The sequence below is a fragment of the Lacerta agilis genome, chromosome 3, assembly GCF_009819535.1.
Source record: "Lacerta agilis isolate rLacAgi1 chromosome 3, rLacAgi1.pri, whole genome shotgun sequence".
Lineage (NCBI taxonomy): Eukaryota > Metazoa > Chordata > Lepidosauria > Squamata > Lacertidae > Lacerta > Lacerta agilis.
This window is the reverse complement of record NC_046314.1, coordinates 94,060,881-94,079,955: the sequence shown is the minus strand read 5'-3', so window position 1 is coordinate 94,079,955 and position 19,075 is coordinate 94,060,881. Positions and strand designations below refer to the sequence as shown.

The 19,075-nt window shown below is 45.6% G+C and overlaps 1 protein-coding gene across 2 annotated transcripts in view; it reads left to right on the top strand.

The window, feature by feature from the left end:
• The window catches only part of RPS6KC1 (ribosomal protein S6 kinase C1), an 89,326-nt gene that overhangs the window by 24,056 nt on the left and 46,195 nt on the right, over positions 1-19,075 (top strand). For both annotated transcript variants that reach the window (XM_033144787.1, XM_033144788.1), the window contains 4 exons: positions 1,248-1,363; positions 4,094-4,187; positions 4,940-4,996; positions 5,435-5,797. In XM_033144787.1, coding sequence (XP_033000678.1) covers positions 1,248-1,363; positions 4,094-4,187; positions 4,940-4,996; positions 5,435-5,797 — 630 coding nt within the window. The remainder of the gene's footprint in view (positions 1-1,247; positions 1,364-4,093; positions 4,188-4,939; positions 4,997-5,434; positions 5,798-19,075) is intronic.

Here is a 19,075-nt window from a genome sequence, read left to right as displayed (position 1 = left end):
GAGCCGATACATTTAAAGGCATCCAGATAAATGTTTAAATCAAATCATCCAATTAAATTATCGTGCTTTGCCATATTAACCTCCATTACATTTTCCCTTCGCTTTTGGGCCGCCACTGCAAATCTCATAACTCTGTCTTATCTCGAAATCGTCAAATTCAGTCAGCAGATACGGAATACATATATTGCAATGAACCATATTTTTTGGGAACAACAACAACAAAAAGATGACCAGAACATTGCCGTGGAGAACTCCTATTCACATAAGAACTTTTAATCCAGTGAGGGCTCTCTTTGATGGGGGGAGGAGGAGGAGGTCCCAGTTTTCGACTACCGGTATTCCCATTTTCCCTTGCACCTTCAACTGTTCTGGGCAGTCCTCCAGCCCTCCGGAGCAGATTTCCAGGTTGGGGGGGGGTGGAATGCACAGGGGCTGCAGGTGGGAGAGGGAAACGGGCGAAAATTGCCTTTCCTTCTGATGGGAGCACCCCATGAGCACAGTTCCACTCAACATCCATCCAAGCCTCTGCCTTTATGTTAGCTGAGGGCCCAACTACATGTGATGTTAATGATGTGATTAGTAATCGTGCTGTGTGTCTTTAAAAATTAAATAACTGTCTGGGGGGAGACCCACACCTGGTACCAAGATTGCAGCGTTCAGGAAGGTGAAATAGAATCTTTCCCTCTCCAGCTGCAAGCTCTGTAAAATCCCACCCCACTCCACTCCAATCCTGGTGCAGCAATTGCCATTAGGGGAAGGGAAATTTAAAAAAAGAAGAAGAACCCCATTGGCGCCTGGTATTTAATTTTAGCAATCGTGCCGTTGACTTACATGTGCAGTTAGAGCCTTGCTAGGTGGTGATCCAGTGTGCGCAGAGTTAGGCCTGTAGCTAAGGCAGAACGTGGCCATCCATAATGTGACAAGGAAGATTAGAACATTTAGCTTCTGGAAACTGATGGACATATGCTTGTGTCTCTTGGCTAATCCGGAGTGTTGCTTCGCACGTCTTTTAAAGAGGGTGGAATCTTGGGTTCTGCGAGCCGCTGCCAGATTATATCATTTGATTGCAGAAGGCAGGATTGTAGGGGGCATTTCGAGAAGTGTGAAGCTTGTCGCTGTCTCCCAAAGCAATCATGCGTCTTCATAGATGCGGGGCTTTCTTCTCGTAGGGTGGTGGGCTTTTTTTTTGACAAAGCAAGGAAAAGGCTTAATTGTTTCTCAGAATGTTGATGCTTTTTATGTTTCAGGGCGATTTGAAGAAAGCGTGATTGAAGAGAGGAGACAGTGCGCAGAAGACTTGCTTCAGTTCTCTGCCAACATCCCGGCGCTCTTTAACAGCAAGCAGCTTGAAGATTTCTTTAAGGTTAAATAACTTCTGAGCCGCTCCACGACTCGTCAGTGATGCCACTAGGCAGAATAAGCAACAGCCTTGCTCTTTAAGGCAGCTACTCTTTGAGAGTCACGTCAAGTCGAAGTAAACAGGGTCTCCCCTAGGGAGGGAGGGAGGGAGGAGGAACCCGTTTTAAACGGGTTTATATGTGGGGCGGCATTTGGCCAAGATGGGCTCAGGGTAGACCCATTGAAATGAAAGAAACCTAGTAAGTTAGGTCTATTAATTTCAGTGGGTCTACTCTTGAGTAGAACTTATACCACATTCACACCATACATTTAAAGCAGTATCATACCACTTCAAGCAGTCACGGCTTCCTTCAAAGGATTCTGGGAACTCTAGCTTGTTAAGGGTTCTGAGCAGTGCTATTTTTTCTAGAAAAAGAGGTAAATGCCTCACTTGTTCTCTTATGGCTGTGGTGCCCACCTGAGAGCTGCCTGGTCTGAGTTCCGGTGAGTTCTGGCTGAAAAAAAAACCCTGGTTCTGAGAGTTGTTTAAAAAGGTAAAGGTCTCCTGGCAGTTATCATCCGGCAGCTCATCTCGCTCTATAGGCCGAGGGAGCCGACGTTTGTCCGCAGACAGCTTCCGGGTGATGTGGCCAGCATGGCTAAACCGCTTCTGGCGAACCAGAGCAGCACATGGAAACGCTGTATACTTTTACTAGTTTAGTATATAGAGGTGCACTAATTAAGACTGCAATCCCATGCACAGATAACTAAGGACAGAGTTTTGTTGAGCTTTGAGGGACTTACTTTCTCGCTTTGTTGGCCGAGGGAGCCGGTGTACAGGTTCCGGGTCATGTGGCCAGCATGACTAAGCCGCTTCTGGCGAAACCAGAGGAGCGCATGAAAACACTGTTTACCTTCCCGCTGGAGTGGCACCTATTTATCTACTTGCACTTTGACATGCTTTTCAACTGCTAGGTTGGCAGGATCTGGGGCTGAGCAACGGGAGCTCACCCCATCGCAGGGATTCTGAGAGTTCTTAGGAGACCCTTATTTCCCTCACAGAGATTCAGTTTTCAGAGTTGTTTAACAGCCAATTGCTCTTCACAAGAGCTCCGGGAATTATAAATCTGGGAGGCAAACAGGGGTATCCTAGACAATCTGCAGTTCCCATAATTATTTTGGGGAAACCGTGATTATTTAAAGTGGTGTTAGTGGCCAAGGGCTTTATAATTCAACATATTCAGACTGACACATGCAGAGAAGAGGAAAATAATTAGAGCACCTCATTTGAAATCCTTGGAAAGTTAGTTAAGGTGTTAACACGATTAGTTAATAGTTAAAAACGCAGCCGTTATCATAATGATTAATATACCAACTGAAATGGAATTAGATGATAATAAAAAATATGAACCCCAACAATATAAAGACTGCATTAAAAAAATTGATCAAGGAGCGTGGGAAACCACTTTGATTAAATTGTATAAATTTGGAATCGATTGGAATTATTTTGACGTTAATTGGAATCTGTATAATTGGCAAAACTGTGGTAATATTGGGTCAGTATTGGAAAATCAATAAAAAGATATTTAAAAAAATAAATAAAGTGGTATTAGGAAATACAGCTCTGAACCTTGGTTTGCCTGCATTTGTGAAAGCTCAAACGTGAGTTTCCCAAACCTGGGTCTCCAGCTGTTTCTGGACTACAATTCCCATCATCCCTGACAACTGGTCTTGCTAGCTAGGGATGCCATTCATTTCCTATACACGTAGGCATGAATGGCATGTGCCTGTCTTTAAAAACCCATATACCAGATTCTGGGAACCCTTGCCCAGTTAGCATGGTCAGTAGGATGTTAAGAAGAGCTCTGCCTGGATCAGACCAAAAGGCTCATCTAGTCCAGCATCCTGTTCTCACAGTGGCTGACCAGATGCCCGTGGGAAGCCTGCAAGGAGGAAGTCTGCATCCAACAGCACTCTCCACTCTTGCAATGCCTAGCAGCTGGTGTTCAGACTCATACTGCCTCTGACAGTGGAGGTTGTCATACATAGCTAGCCACCGTGTCTTAAGTAGCTACCTATGTCTTCCCCATGAATTGCAAGAGGTGCTGGTGTGTTGTATATCACTCAGTATATGAATAAATGGGAATATACCAACTTTGCCCACAAAGGAGACATTTGTGTGCAACCAGAATGCCACTCATGCTTCAGAACTGCTCCCTTTTGTGGAATAGGGCTGCAGGCAACCAGGGTGATTTAAAGTAAATGATGTTTTTCTTCACTGAGCGGTACCTATTTATCTACTTGCACTTTGACTGCTAGGTTGGCAGGAGCAGGGACCGAGCAATGGGAGATCACCCCGTCGCAGGGATTTGAACCGCCCACCTTCTGATCTGCAAGCCCTAGGCTCTGTGGTTTAACCCACAGCGCTACCCGCGTAGCTAGATACATAGAGCTAAACTGCACACTCATGAAATAATGTAGTTGGCAACTATGAGCTTAAAAAAATACCGTTCAGGTGGGGGGGGGGCTTCCAGTGTGAGGAGGGGAGGTTTTACTTTTCCTTTCTTCAGATGGGTGAAAATACCAGTTAGCCTTTTATTTAAGAAATTAGGTTTTGAATGGGGAGAGTATGAAGCCTCAGTGACCTGGCCACGTTTTTCTATAGCTCTTGTCTTTTTCTCGGTGAAAGTGGAAGTTGCATTAATTCATAGTAAGTAACAGTTAGGTAAGTCCTAATTTCTCTTTCTCTTTCAAGGATGGAGAAGTACATGCTGGTTCTGAATTGATTGGCCCTGCAGATCCTCTGTCGGATTCCCTGACAGACAGCCTGTCGGTCTGCAGTTCTGAAGGTTGGCTCCCACTGTGTTACCTCTTGTAATTTTGTCTCCAGCCCAAGTTTACCAAGTAGGATGATTTATTATAGCATAGTCAAGGAATGCGAAAGTGCACCTTTCCCCTCCTCATCTCCTCTAGATGGCAGCATTAGCATTTCAGCTATAATTTTTCGGTCCGCACAAACATGTAAACGTAGTTGGTGTTAGCATGCACGGAGTCCCAAACCTTGCCACTCTTCGCTGATATGGGATAAAACCTGCTAATGCCTGAGCTTGAGATACTTTAATGCAGCTGTCTTTCTGTAAAAGGCACTTCTTTGCGACCCTAAGCATGCTTGTTTAGGGTGTAAGCCCTGTTAAAAAACTGTGGGGACTCTGAGCAAAAGTGCTTAGGACCATGCTGTAAATCTGTAGTTCGGCATATCTGCAACGTCTTTAATGAGCGTGTGATTCATTTATATTGTTTTAGTTAGTGAGGGGTTGGTTTCTCAGACCTTTTTTCTCACACCATTTAAAGTGCTGTGCTACAACTTTAAAAACTCATGGCTTCCCCCACAACTGTTTAAAGTGGTGTATTATTGTGCTTTGAGCTATGAATGTGGCCAAGGTCATTTGATTTCTACACAGATTAGAGAAAAAGGGTTCAGTATCCCAATTATAACACATGCAGGCGTCATCTCAAGAGTTGTGACTTGTCCCGGGCTACAGAAACTCACCCACTTTCCCTTCTATATATTTCCCCTCTCTTTCCTCCCTTTGGTTTCAAGCTCGGAAGGATGCCGGTCTCCTCGATGACGTGACTCTCAGCCAGTCAGAGTATGGAGGTAAGCGTGTGTAAGGAGTGGTCGATTTGAGTTTCAGTTGCGAATGCAGCAGCGTCGTGCCACATGTTGCTTCTGCGAGTGCCATGTGGGGAAGGAGGATGGTCTTTTTGTCAGTGCGTTCCCCTCAGAGAATGTGCTGGTGAAGCAGCACCCAGCAGGACTGAACTCTCTGCTCACCGGCGGATGAGTGGAGACTTCAATCCTGCTCTATGCAGGGGTCTGCTTCACCAACAGGATCAGATTCCGCCCCCTTGCCTATCAGCCGACATCACCCAGTGACATCACCTGATTGACACTAGGACATGGGTCTTGCTGGCCAAATTGGACCCCTCTGGCAGCCAAGATTTGCCCGTGGCTGGAAGATGCCATGTTGGCTACCTCTGGACTAGGTGACCCAACCAGATTCTTTCCCAACTCCATTCTCCTTCTGCCCTTCAGGTTTCTCAAGCGACAGCGACCTGATCTCTTTGACCGTTGATGTGGACTCTCTTGCTGAGTTAGATGATGGAATGGCATCTAACCAGAATTCCCCCAGCAGATCCTTCAGCCTCAGCTTTCCCTCCGAACCGCTGGCGCAGGCCTCTGCCGTTTCGGACCACGAGTGGAGCAAACCCGATGGCGAGAGGGAGAGCCGTGGCTTATTCACTGGGAGCTTAAAGGCCAAGCTTGGCAGGCGAGACTACTTGGACAAGGCAGGGGAGCTGATAAAGCTGGCCTTGAAGAAGGAGGAAGAGGAAGACTATGAGGCTGCGTTTGGCTTTTATAGGAAAGGAGTGGATCTGCTCCTGGAAGGGGTGCAAGGTATGGTTTTACATATTGTGGTTTTTTTTTTTGCCTGCGTTCCTTGTCAACTTGGTTCAGCTTTCGTCAGCCTGCTGCCCTCCAGATGTCTCAACCTCAGGTGAGAGTTGCCTCTTTCTTTCCAACGGTTGGAACTCTGTCCAGGGGATTCTCCTGCCAATGGGAGCAAACTCAGCATCCCAGTCAATAGCTGCATTGTGTCTGCACAGCTAGTTTGCTAAGTGCTCTAAAGAGTCCACCTAAATTATTAAGCCTGAGGTTTGTCTTGAACTAGCTTTGGCATAAGGTAGGAATGGGGGGGGGGAACTTGCAACTTCCTAGATGTTGCCAGGCTCTAACTCCCATGATCCTTGACCACTGGCCATGCTGGTTAGCGCTGGTGGGATTTGGGAAGTTTGGAGAACTACAGGTTCATTATCTGTGGTGTAAATTGAAAACCACCCTGTGAGGACACCAGAGTAGCCCTGCTAGATCAAACCGTCTAATCCTGCCTCTTCTGTCCATCGGTAGCCCTTAACATCTTCAGACTCCTGCTGTTCCAAAATCAATTTGATTTGATTTATTGTATTTCTAGGCTGCATTCCTTTCAAATGAATCCCAAAAGCGGCTTACAAACAATAAAGAGCGGGAGCATATGATGGAACGTAACAGAACATCACAAATCAAATGGAATAATTAGCAAATCATCAGTGTAAAAAATATTACTGGTAACAGTTCATAAAACACTGATAACAAAGCAACAACTAAAAAAGCAAGCTAAACATTGTGATTAAAGCAAAAAGTCATATTATATGCTTTAACTGCTTTGGAGAGGAGGAGGAGTAGGAGGAGTAGGAGGAGGAAAGGGACTGTGTCACTGTTGGCGCTGGGATGCCCGATGATGGCCAGAAATGAGCCAGGAGCAGTGGGATGGAGAAGCCTTGGGGCCAAAGGACAAATCAGGAGGTAGGACCCAGGGATCAGGACCGAAGGGCAATGAAAGGATATGGGGATATACGCCAGAGCTCAGGAAGTGTTTGTTTTTCAACTGGAACAAGAAGCTTCTTCCATAGCTTTCTGCCCAGGCGGATCCGGAGACCAGCCTGGGTGGGTGGAGCCACTCCAGGGCCTGAGGGTATTTCACTGAGAAAGTGTCACCTGCATTTCAGAGGCTCAGCGTGGGGCAGCTGTCCACAGATCACAGCTGCTCCTGGCAGTTAATCAGCCCCATAGGAATCTGTATCCTGCCTCACGTTGATTTTCAGAGCGGGCTCCCTCCGAGCTTGATCTAGGGGAGAAGGCTGTGCAGCTCAGCTGAACGTGCTTCTGCAGTAGGCAAGCTGGCCAAAGTTATGCCCCTGTTGGATATGCATCCTTTTTGCCTATATTCCAAAAAGAGAACTTCCTTCCCAGGTTATCGGCGAAGAGGGCCTTCTTGATGCTGTCAAGTCCACACAGGGGCCACTTAAAACTCAAGTGCTCCTGATTTTCTCTGGAGTTAGAGGAATCCTTTCCCTTGGGACATTAGCTGAAACTGGAAACTTTACAATTTGTGGCTTCCCCAACCTCATTCATTTGTTCCCTTTCTTCAAAATATTTCTAGGGTCGAATGATCTCAGTAAGCTCAGGCTAGGCTCCACTCAAGCAGGGCTTCCCTCTCGCATTTGGTTTCTTATATTATTGAATGGGTGAGGTTTCAGCACTACACACCCTGGCTTTTCAACCTTTATGTGTAAGCATTCCAGAACTGCACAGCCAGGTACAAAAGGTAGTGATGGAGCCAGCAGTTTGGATGGCTTTGAAAAAGTCTTCTCCTCCTTTCCTTAGTCTGGTCCTATCAACGGCTACAAACCGTGATAACTATTTTCTGCTTCTATGCCGAACACCAGTTGCTGGAGAACATGAGAAGGGAGAGTGCTGCTGTTCTCATGTCCTGCTTGCGGACTTTCCACAGGCGTCTGGTTGTCCACTGTAAGAACAGGATGTTGGACTAGAGGGGCTGTTGGTCAGATCCGGCAGAGCTCTTCTTATGTGTTAATGTCTGTCGAATGTAATATGGGTGCATGAGAAACAGTGCAGTCTTGCAGAATTTACATAACTGCATTAATAGGAAGCTACCTATGGATTTATCATATGAGTTTATCCTTCCTAGTGGGCTTGTGTCAGGAGAAAACTTATCTTCTGCACCCCTGTATTCTTGCTCGCTCCCTTCTCTCTGTCTCTCTCCCTCTCCCCCCCCCCCCTTCAAAGATGTATAAGAGGCTTCTCCACTCCCCACACACCGCCTCTATTCTGCTACTTCACTGTTTGGACCTCAGGAATAGAAGGACTTAAACAAGTGTTGATATGTTTTTGCTTGTGAACAAGAGTTTCCATTCTCCATTGATGGAAAAAGTGGCAATACAGATTATTGCCACATGGTGGAGCCAAGTAAGTGGGATTTGAAGCTTCCGAACTTCAGTTGCAGCAGAGAGAACAAAAAAACAAGACCACCACTTCTTGATTTTTATCTTTGCTCTTAATGATTTCTGCTATCAGTTGAATCTATCAGTTCATCTAGAGCACTTTACTTAGCACTGTGCCTTGCAGAAATCTCTCCTTTCCATTGACTCCTATCAGTGCCATATCCCTGTAATAGTGCAATAGCCTCTTAACTGCTGTCTCGTTTAGTTCACAGCATTAAGTTGTATAATTTATATAGTCCAAAAGGCCACTTCTCATGTCCTCTTGCAAGAATCTCATAGTGACATTACATATGCTGTACGTGCAGTGAGTTTAAGGGGTACAGCATTGCCAGTTCAGGTGATCGTTTCTTGACGTAATATACTGAGATATGAACAAGCCTTTTGCCGTATGTGTGGGAGCGAATTTGGGCAACCCACTACCAAACTGGGAAGCCTCTAATTAGCCACAAGCTTCCAGCCCCCCCCCCCCCCCCGAACTGGGAAACTTTATCATTTTCAGCTTTTGATTACGTATGGACTTTATAATTGATTTTATACTTGGAAACCATTTGGGCAGGCAAGCAGTATGTAAATTAATAAGCAGTTATAAATAATGAACTTCACACCCTGGTTTAATATCCTGACTGCTCTGAAGCTGGTAACCGTATTCCCCCAGTTTGGATGTAACAGGAAACTATGGTTGGTTGAAGACTTCCTAGTTTGTTTGTTTGTGCCACAAAGGGGCTGCATGAACTGACAAAAAAGCTTGTTATAGCAACAACAACAACAACAACATAATATAATAATAATAATAATAATAATAATAATAATAATAATAATAATAGAGATGTATGATCTCCTAAGCACAGCCAGTGCGTTAGAAGGGGGTATATTTTCATGAGCATTTCCTTTTGGAACTCCTAAGAAGACCTCTCTCTACCTCAGTGGAGTTTGCATCAAATACCAAACGACCGCAGTAAAACTTCAAATTGGTTTGCATATGATGCCTTAGTAGTTTCGTAGTACTGAACTGTTGCCACCCTGCCAACATGCAACATTAGTGTGAAAATCAGATGAACCCAGCCTTTTCTCAGTAGCTCAACCAGCATTTATTCTTACTGTATCTGTAAGTTGCTAAAAGGACTCTTCCCCACCTGCTTTCTTTAGTGCAGTGGGGATCTGCTTCCTTTCCATTAATTAACATGTGCACATATAATCACCTAGTTTATTATCTAAATGATAGAATAGAATACAAAAAGAAAAAGGGAAGCAGACTTTTCAGTGCTCTAGACTTTTTTTTTAAAAAAAAAATTATGCTAGTGCTGATGATTCCGTTGGCTGCTGGATTTGAAAACTATTTGGAATCATAGAATCCTGGGACCCTTAGGGTCATCTAGTCCAACCCCCTGTTACGCATGGATCTCAACTAAAACATCCAAGACATTCAGAGGCATTCAGATGTATGGAAACATAGGAAGCTGCCTTATACCAACTCCTCAAAACTGCTTAGAGGTTTTATTTGCAATTAAGCAGTTTTGCAAATTCAATTAAATACATAAATAAATAAAATCTGTTTGACTGCCTTGGCCAGTACAGTGGTATCTTGGTTCTCAAACTTAATCCATTCCGGAAGTCTGTTCTAAAACCAAGGCACGCTTTCCCATAGAAAGTAATGCAAAATGGATTAATCCGTTTCAGACTTTTAAAAACAACTCTTAAAACAGCAATTTAACATGAATTTTACTATCTAACGAGACCATTGATCCATAAAATGAAAGCAATAATCAATGCACTGTACTATACAATAAATAAAACAGTACTGTAAATGATAAAAATTAAAATTATTATTTTTTCTTACCTGCACTGATGATAGTCATTGTTTGGATGGGGGGCTTTTATCCATTTCCGCAGTCACTAGCTCACTCAATTAATCAGTCAATCAATCAAATCAATCAATCAATCAATCAATCAGTAGCTGAACTGGGACCCACACAGCCACAAAAATTAACTGACAAAGCCTCAAAACAAAAAATGCAAAATAAATAGCAAAAACAAAAGCACCAAATATAAGCTCCAAATATCACTTCAGAACACTGCAACTGGAAACGGAAGGCTTGAATTACAATGGGGCGATGCAAATTAGCAGCACAACAGGAAACGCAGGGGGACTCAAAATGGAGTACGTTCGACTTCCCAAAAAAGTTCGAAAACTGGAACACCTACTTCCCATTTTGCAACGTTCGGGTTCCAAGTTGTTCGTGAACTGAGCTGTTCGAAAACCGATGTACCACTGTATTGTCTGCTTGGACTGGAAGCAGCTTCCCAGGGTTGTGGAAAGAGGTTTCTCTCATTGCCTGCTACCTGATACTTTTAACTGGAGCTCACCGGGTTTGAACCCGGGGTCATTTGCATTCAAAGCATGATAGAATTCATAATGCTATGTAGTCAAGGATGGGTAATGGCCATATATGGTCAAGGGGATGGGGGACAGGACCTTTTTCAGAGTGAGGGCCACATTCCATTATGAGTAACCTCCTGGGCGGGGCCAGAGGAAAAGGTAGGCAAAGCAGCAAACCCATAAATCTTCTGTGTGAGTGGCAGGCTAGTTTCTACAGTATCACACACCCCTCCATCCAGGCAAGCAAGGGGCATTCAAGGGCACATTCCTGAAAGGCAAAAATGCTCAAGGAGAGTGGAATGTGTGGCCAAGGAGGTGTGGCTTGGGGAGAGTCCTGAGGACCAGATAGTGAGGTCTGGAGGGCTGCATTACACCATCAGGTGTGAGGCCCTGCAGCCTTGATACAGGCCAGTCCTATGCCAAATGCCACTCACAGGTAGAACATTTATTCTGACTGAAATTCAGCATACAGTGTGGCTCACGGAGAGTGCCAGACAGTGGGAGAGAGGCCCCCATGCACTTAGGAGAGGAGGGGCTTCTTAAAAGAGTCTTTCTAAACCAGAGGCTCTCACTTAGTTGGCCTACTGCCCTCTTTTCAGAAAAAAGAAAATTCTCAGCACTCCCCCTGGAAATCTACCTTCTTTAAGCGAACAAACAGGAAGATGCAGTGACAAATTTGCGTTCTTTTATGTATCTCTATTTCTACCTACATCCTACGACATGATAAAGAAAGATGTTGTTGCAAAGAAGACACCTTGAAGTGATAAAATTATCACTTCAACCATAGTAACATTCACATTGCACACAGAAAATGAAGGATAATATTACCATAAAAATTATGAATAGCATTGAAAATAATCCTAATGAGAAGGACGAACCTTCTTTCTTTTTGCTTCTGCTGCCCCCTTATTTTTATTCAATGCCCTGCAATTGCACCCAAGGCTACTACCGCCCCCCCCCCACCGGAACATTCCAGCTCCCCCCACAGAGGGTGGCATCTCTCATTTCGGGAAACACTGCTTTAAACCCATCAGTGTAAACCTCCCCGTTTCTTGATAACCGGAGCAAAGCTTCTTCATCATTCAGCGCTCAACAGTGGAAGCAAGCGTTGCTATTTTCTCCTTGGATCCACCGTCTGAATTGGCCTTTCTGGTTACATACGAAGCTTCAGTCCATCTCCATGTCTACATCAGTTGGCAGCAGGTTGAACATGAGACCCCTTTGTGTGCAACAAAGATGCTCCTAGCTACGACCCTCCCATTGGTGTTAACGTTTATGTGCTCTCCAACCAAGAGAAACTCAAGGAGATGTGCCTATATCTCTGTGGCTTCCCCCTTTCATCCTGGGCTTAGTTCTACCAATAAATTATGGCCATGGTGCCAAGTTGCTGAAGAGAGCTGGATCTTCTGAGGCACAGAACTGTCAAGCAAATTACCCTTGCTTATCAGTGGATTTGGAACCCTTTGGTGGTGTGGCATTGTTGCTGTTGTTTTTTGCCGTCCTTCGTTGCTCTTCTGTCACATGGTTTCCACTTACAAGTCTCTCCAAGAAAACTGATCTGCCTGTCGCTTCAGGGCAAAAGCGGTCGCCTGCCAGTCTCCGTTTGGAAGCTGGAAAACTAGTAGCGCCTGATGGCTGCCCAAGGCTCAGGTACAAGGAGTGAAACCTCTTGGCCCAAATTCTGTTCCTTGGGGATGGTCCAAGGAGTGAGAGAGAGAGAGAGAGAACAACAACAGTGTCCGGTGAAATAACAAGAGAGCAGGACCAGACGAAAGGATTTTATTTTTGCTTTGGCTTGGAAATGATCCAGCTGTGTGTTTATATATTTGAAATCCGAATTAACCCTAAAGCACAGGCTGGGTAATGACCTTCAAATCAAAGACAAAACAAAAGCACGATTGATAAGAAGAAACCTCTTTGTGTCATGGTGGCGGTCCTAAGGTTTTGACTAGGGAGATACTTGGCAGGGGTAACGGCCCCCAGATGTTGCTAAACTACATCTGTCACACATGTATCTATTAGGAACCCTCGTGTGTGAAGCTGCCACTCATGTGCCCCTTTCTCTTATCGCCCCTAGCTAGCATGGCCAATAGTCAAGGCCGATGGGAGCTGTAGTCCAACAACATCTGGAGGGCCAAAGCCTCCTCACCCCTAATGTAACTGCATGGCTGAGGCCCAGAGTTCACAACCCTGCGAGATGGGTTACTTCAGGGATGTCCAGCATGGTTGTCTCCAGATGTTGCTACGACCCCACTTACCAGGCTGGCTGGGGCTGATGGAGACCATCGTCCTCTTGACTACCGCTGGCATACACTGCAACAGCCAGAACAGGGATAAGGAATCCGTGGCCCTCCAGATGTTGCCAGGCTCAACACCCATCAGCCACAGCTACCATGGCTAGTGGGCAGGGATTGTGGGAGTTGTAGTCCACCAACACCTGGTGGGGCATAGGTTCCCCATCCCGGCTGTGGAACTGCACTGGCTCTGCTTGCACTTTGCAGCTCCAGTTGTAGAGAAAGACACGATCGGGCCTCCTGTAGAGTTGATGCTGCCCCTCCTGTCTTTGATCTGCTTGCAGAGCAGTCTGAGGTCGGTACACCCCTCCAGGCCCATTGATTGCCCTCTGATTTAGTGAGCAGCCTCCTTCTTAATTGACCCTTTGCGGTAGTCCTCGAATGACCCATGTGCCACATAACTACGTTGCCCTCCCTGTCTTCAATGTTGATTTAAAAATCAACAAGCGAGAAATCTGATTCCTTTATAAGCAAAAGCAGTGGCTTTCCTATTTGTTTTTTACCTCCAGGGAATTCTTCCCAAGTTGACACGGTACTGTTTTATTATTTGGTGAGGTGCCTTGACCATTTTAGAGGAAAGCAGGGAATGGAAACTATTTTAAATAAATAAATATTGGCCGCGGAATCTCTGCTTGCCGCAGAGCATCCTGGGAATGTTCTGGGCCCCTGTTGCCAATTCTCACAGAGCTCTACATGGGCCTAATTGGGTAGTGTTTCCTAGTAGCACCTCCACTGCCCTTCTCCTTGCACCAGGTTGCTCTTTATTTATTCCTATTTTGCTTTATGTACTGCATTGATCTTCCGCCTTTTCCCTGCAAGGAGATGAAGGTGGCACACATAATTCCCCAGTCCTCATTTAATCCCCACAACAACAGTCTGAGGTAGGTTAGGCTGAGAGGCAGTGGTCTGGTCCAAGGCCGCCCATTGAGCTTAATAACTTAGTGGGGATTTGAACCCTGGTCTCCCAGTCCCTAGGCTGACACTAAACACCACACTGGCTCACAATTTCCTACATGGAAGAGACTTTTCTATGGAAGCTTGGCAATGTGTGAAGAGGTCCTAGTACAAAGGCAGCAAAGTACACCCGGTGTTATGGGTAGCTAATCTGAGGCCCATCAGCCCCAGTCAGCATGGTCAGTGGCCAGGAATTATGGGAGTTGTAGTCCAAAAGTCTAGAGAGCCACAGGTTCCCTGTTTTACCCTTTTTTGCAATTCAATTTGCAAAAAATGAAAAAAAGAAGATACTTCAGTTTATTCCAGGAAGCGTGTAATACAAATATTTTTCCTGCGGCCCCTGTATCTAAAGTTACGTTTGCTGTTCAAGCTGCTGTAGCTGGTTCCCCAGGATCAGGCGTCTGCTAGGTTCCTCTTTGTTGCCTAACAAGTTCCTTTTGTGCTACTCTGATTATTGGCCATCTCTGCCTTTGCTGGATTGAAAGCTCTTCCAGAACAGAATGCAAAGGGAACTGGAAAATATCGCGCCTTCCTTCCCCACTGTTCAGAGGTTGTGTGTGAACAACCTCAGAATGTGGCTATGAAAACAGCCTCCTCCTGTTTCTGTAGTCTTTATGCTGGAACACGGAGCGCTTCTGGCACCATTTTGTTTTCTTGTCGGCAGTAAGTAGCTGTTGTTTCTCCCTCCGTGTTTTGTCTTGATCCAAAGCCCAGATTTGAAATTTCAACCAGCACAATAAAGCACCCATTGTCACAGAACCAGCTAAGAAGAGGAAACAAAATGATCTTACGTCACCTATAACCGGATCCTTTAAACCCAGCCTAAAGAAAGAGGCTGTAGTGATTCTGGGAAGTGCTCCTCCATCTTTGATTTTGAGAGATAGTCAAAGGAAAGTTTCCTTCTCCATAGAAGGCCAAAACCTTATTTACATCCTGAACCCTGTGGCATGATTCTCATGCTGCTGTGATTTGTGGGTGTGTGAATTCAGTAGCTATGTGGGTGTTTAATTGGGGGAAAACCCACCTCAATGGGTCTTCCTTAAAGGGTCTTTGGACAGTAGTTCAGAGCCATTTGAAGCATCTGATGAGGCTATGCCCAGCCTCAGATTGCTTACCCCCTTTCTCTACCCCTCCCCTTTCCCTTGTGTCTTTTTAGATTGGAAACCTGAGGGCAGGAACTGTCTTACAGCTGTTAATGTAAATCGCTCAGGAAGCTCTCTCTCTCTCTCTCTCTACTAAAGAGTGGGGTAAAATAAATTGAATAACTATATAAATGAACGTTAGGAGTGGGATTTCAAAATTACAGTGGAGCATTTCTTAGTTTTCTAAAAGGAGCTGCGTTCTGCTCTGCTGCAATGCTTGGTGGTGGTGGTGGAATTGCAGACACCTTCCAAGCAGGTTTTGGGAGCACACGTGGTACAGGGTGGTGGAGGAGGGAGAGGAAAGGGAAGTGCCACTGGGCCAGAGCCGTCTTAAGGGGATCTGCCGCCCTGGCGCGGCTATCCCTCCGGCGCCCCCGCCATGCCGCCTCTCCGCCGCCTCCCTCCCGCGCTTGCCGCCCCTTGGGAGGGGGGTGGGCGAGCGGGGGGTGAGGGGCGTGGCGCTGGAGCGGCGCGGGGCTCTGCGCGCCCTTCCAGCGCTTCCGGGATGGGAGGCGAGGGCGGCCGGCTCGCGCTCCCGCGCAGCTCGCGCTCCGCGCGCAGCTGGATGGCGCGGCGCTGCTGGGCAGCTCGCGCTGCATCGGGCGGGCGGGCGGCTGCGCGCGGGAGCGCGAGCCGGCCGCCCTCGCCTCCCAGAGCCCCAGCTGGAGTGCTGGAAGGTCGCGCAAAGCCCCGCGCCGCTCCAGCGCTCCAGCTGGGGCTCTGGGAGGCGAGGGCGGGCGGCTTACAGCCCGCCTGCCGGCGCGCGAGTGCCCGCCTGCCCGTGGGGGCGGGTTGGGGAGGAGGAGCCTGGTATGCCGGCGGGCTCGCGGGGGCGCCCCTGGGGCGCCCAGCGCCCTGGCGCACCGCGCCACCGGCTTCTATGGATGAGACGGCTCTGCACTGGGCAAACTGAACCCTGCTTGCACAACCTTAGACATTGCCTCATAGGATCCAACCACGTTGTCTTGCTGCCATTTTAAGGTGAGGAGAGGTTGTGTGTTCTGTGAGAGTGCCTGCCATGGTAAAACTACAGTTGTGTTTACTATGCTGCAGTTGAAATACTCTTTCTGTGAGAAACAAGGAAACGTGCAGAATGGTGCCTGGCGCCAGTGGGAAGACTTCTCTGAGCTGTAGTTTATATCACATCTCCAAAACTTTTTCTGTAAATCTTTTAGTCTAGCAACCTGCAGGCACTGGAGTCCTCAAGATGGTGACCTCATCCTGGAATCCTCAAGATGTTTTGGACTGCAGTTCCCATCAGCCATTGCCAGGGGTTAGGGGTGATAGGAATTCTACTCCAACAACATCTAGAGGACATCAGGTTGGGGGAAGGCAATTCTAGAGGCTTCTAATCTTTATTATTATTAATGTGACTGGCGTTTATTGATGATCAAATGCTACTTCCCTCAAATGGCCTCTCCTGAACAAATGACTTCCACACAGAGAGCGCCTCATCCCTCTGCTTGCAGTTGTCGAGCCCCGAAGCCTCTACTGTGAAATTAACAGAGTTCTTTATTGATAAAAACAACAACACAAATTGATTATCTCATTTGCTTTTGAAGCCTACCAAGGAATGTAGTTGACATGTACCATAAATGAATGAATGAATGCAACTCTCATCTTGTTTTCAGTTAGTGTGTTTTTATAGGGTAGTTTTGATTAATTATTATCTTATTTCTGTAAGTAAGGCTCGAGATGCAGTATTAACTTTCTATAGTTGGTTAGTGCTGCAGTTTTGACCCACCATAGGTCATGCTGTAATTCAGTTACAGCCAATGTTTTAATGAATTATTAAGCTTGAACACTGGACAGATTAAATACTCTGCCCATCATACTTGAGGTATTGGCTATACAAAAAACCATTGTTGAAACTAGTGTCGTTGCAGGAAACACTGTTCCTGCATAAGGTTGTGAGGCAGCCCTTGGATATTTGGGGCAGAAGGAGGGGGTGGAGAATGAGACAGGTTTTTCTGCTTATCTGCATTGCATACAGAAGATCCCAGGTTCGATTGGAGAAGGAGGTCTGTAGCTCGGTGGTAGAGCATCTCCTTTGCACTCAGAGGTTCCCAGGTTCAATACTCGCTATCTCCAAAGTAGGGCAGGGTTGGGGTATCTGCACCACATAGACTCAACTTTCCCCACTTGGCCTGCAAGGCTAGTTTGGGCAAGCAACACCCATGTACCCTGTACCTGAACTCATACATGGGTGAGCCTTGGCCCTGTCGACCAACCCCCTTCCGCAGCTTCCAGGATGCCCGACAACCAGTTGCGGCAACCAGGGGCTGGCATTGAAACAGCTGCTGAAACATAGCAAAAAGCCTTTTAGCATCGCCTTGCTGCCTGCCAAGCGCTTTGAAGTCCCAACATGCTTTGAAACCCCACCCACCTGTCAGATTTAACCCTTGAGGCAGATCCTGATAAAGATCTGGCCCTTGGAGACAAAATGGTCCCCAAGTAGATAGGTCTTTGGGTTGCCCCTTACTGAAACCCTGGAGAGGTGCTGCCAGTCATTGTCAAGAATACTAAGCTTGATGGACCAAGTATCTGACTGCCCATACAAGGCAGTGACCTCTGTTTCTGCATGCTCTTCTGTGGCCAAGAAGAATTCAGTTTGACCTGACCATCACAGATGCCGATCCAAATAAAAGAAAGATCAACCCTTTAAGTGTAACAAGATGGTTTGCGACGAGGGGAAGCAAATGGCTAGAAGCCTGTATATGTTGCGTAGTAAGCTGTGTAGAGTCGCCCCCCTCCTTTTTTTAATATTCTGTTTGCAGTAACGGTGAACAGAGCATCTAAAATAACCACTTTCACATTGCAACAAACACATCATCATTTGCTTAAAAAGAGTTATAATTACAGTTGACGAAGCATGGCCACCATAAAAATGCATTAGTTTAGCTTGACACATTAATTACCTGTTTTTGCAGATGTTTTTATATATTGTTGTGCGAACAGTTTACAAAATAATTACAGGAAAGTCATATGGAAAACAAGCTAAGGGGGTGGTTTCTCGCCCAAATATTTTCATTCATGTGAATTTGCGTGAGGCACAGCTGCTGTATAGCAAATGGGGAGGGAGGGAGGGAGAGAGAGAGAGAGAGAGAAGAGGAATCTCGAAGGGTTTTTTTTTTATTTGAAGGTCTCTGTCATCAGCATTAACACACTTTTTACATCTTTCTTCAGAGGAGGCTAGTTTTTTCAAACATTTAAAATGACATTGCTCATTTTCTTTTCTTTTTTCGAATCTGACTGATTTAGGTGAAAAGCTTTGATCTTTATCAAATGAAACACAAATATCTGCTGGTATCTAGGAAAACAACTAAATAGAAAATGAATCCTTTGTTTGAAGTGGGGTGACCTTGCATGATCTTGCCATCAAGAAAAATTAAAAGCTTTAACGCAGTTAACACTTGTATTCCTATATACATATGAACCCACAAAGCACTGAAAAAAAGAAAGCATCTTAACGTGAACTTAGGAGAAATGCCTATTGAATACCTCAAGATATGTGCCAGAAATATGATTTTTTTCAATTTGATAATAATTAGCAATTTCTTTGTCTTGTGTTTGTTGTTTATGCGGTGAATAGAATCGGAGGCATGTGCAGCATGTTAATTTTTAGCTGTTACAAACTCAAAATAATATTGTTTGTAAGCAGCAGTCTCTTTCATTTAAAGAGGAACAAGGAAAATAGAATCCTCAACTTTATCCTTAACATCTCAAAAATTCTAAGCCAGAAAATGTTAGCATTGAATGAGATGTTAAATTGTATATGTGTGAGTGTATGTGAGTGTATGTAATAGATGTTAATGTCCAGAATTTGGTGACAACAACAATTTCATTAATTCTATACCGCCCATCTGGCTGGGTTGCCCCAGCCGCTCTGGGTGGCTTACAGCACATCTAAAAACATAGGAAAATACCAAACATTAAAAAAACTTCATGATAGAGGTGAATCATGCAAATGCAAACAATCCTAGATGAATTTTATGAATATCTTTGATACCGAAGCCAAATTGAGCAGTAGTAGTTGGAGGTTATGTAAATACTACTACCGTGTTTCT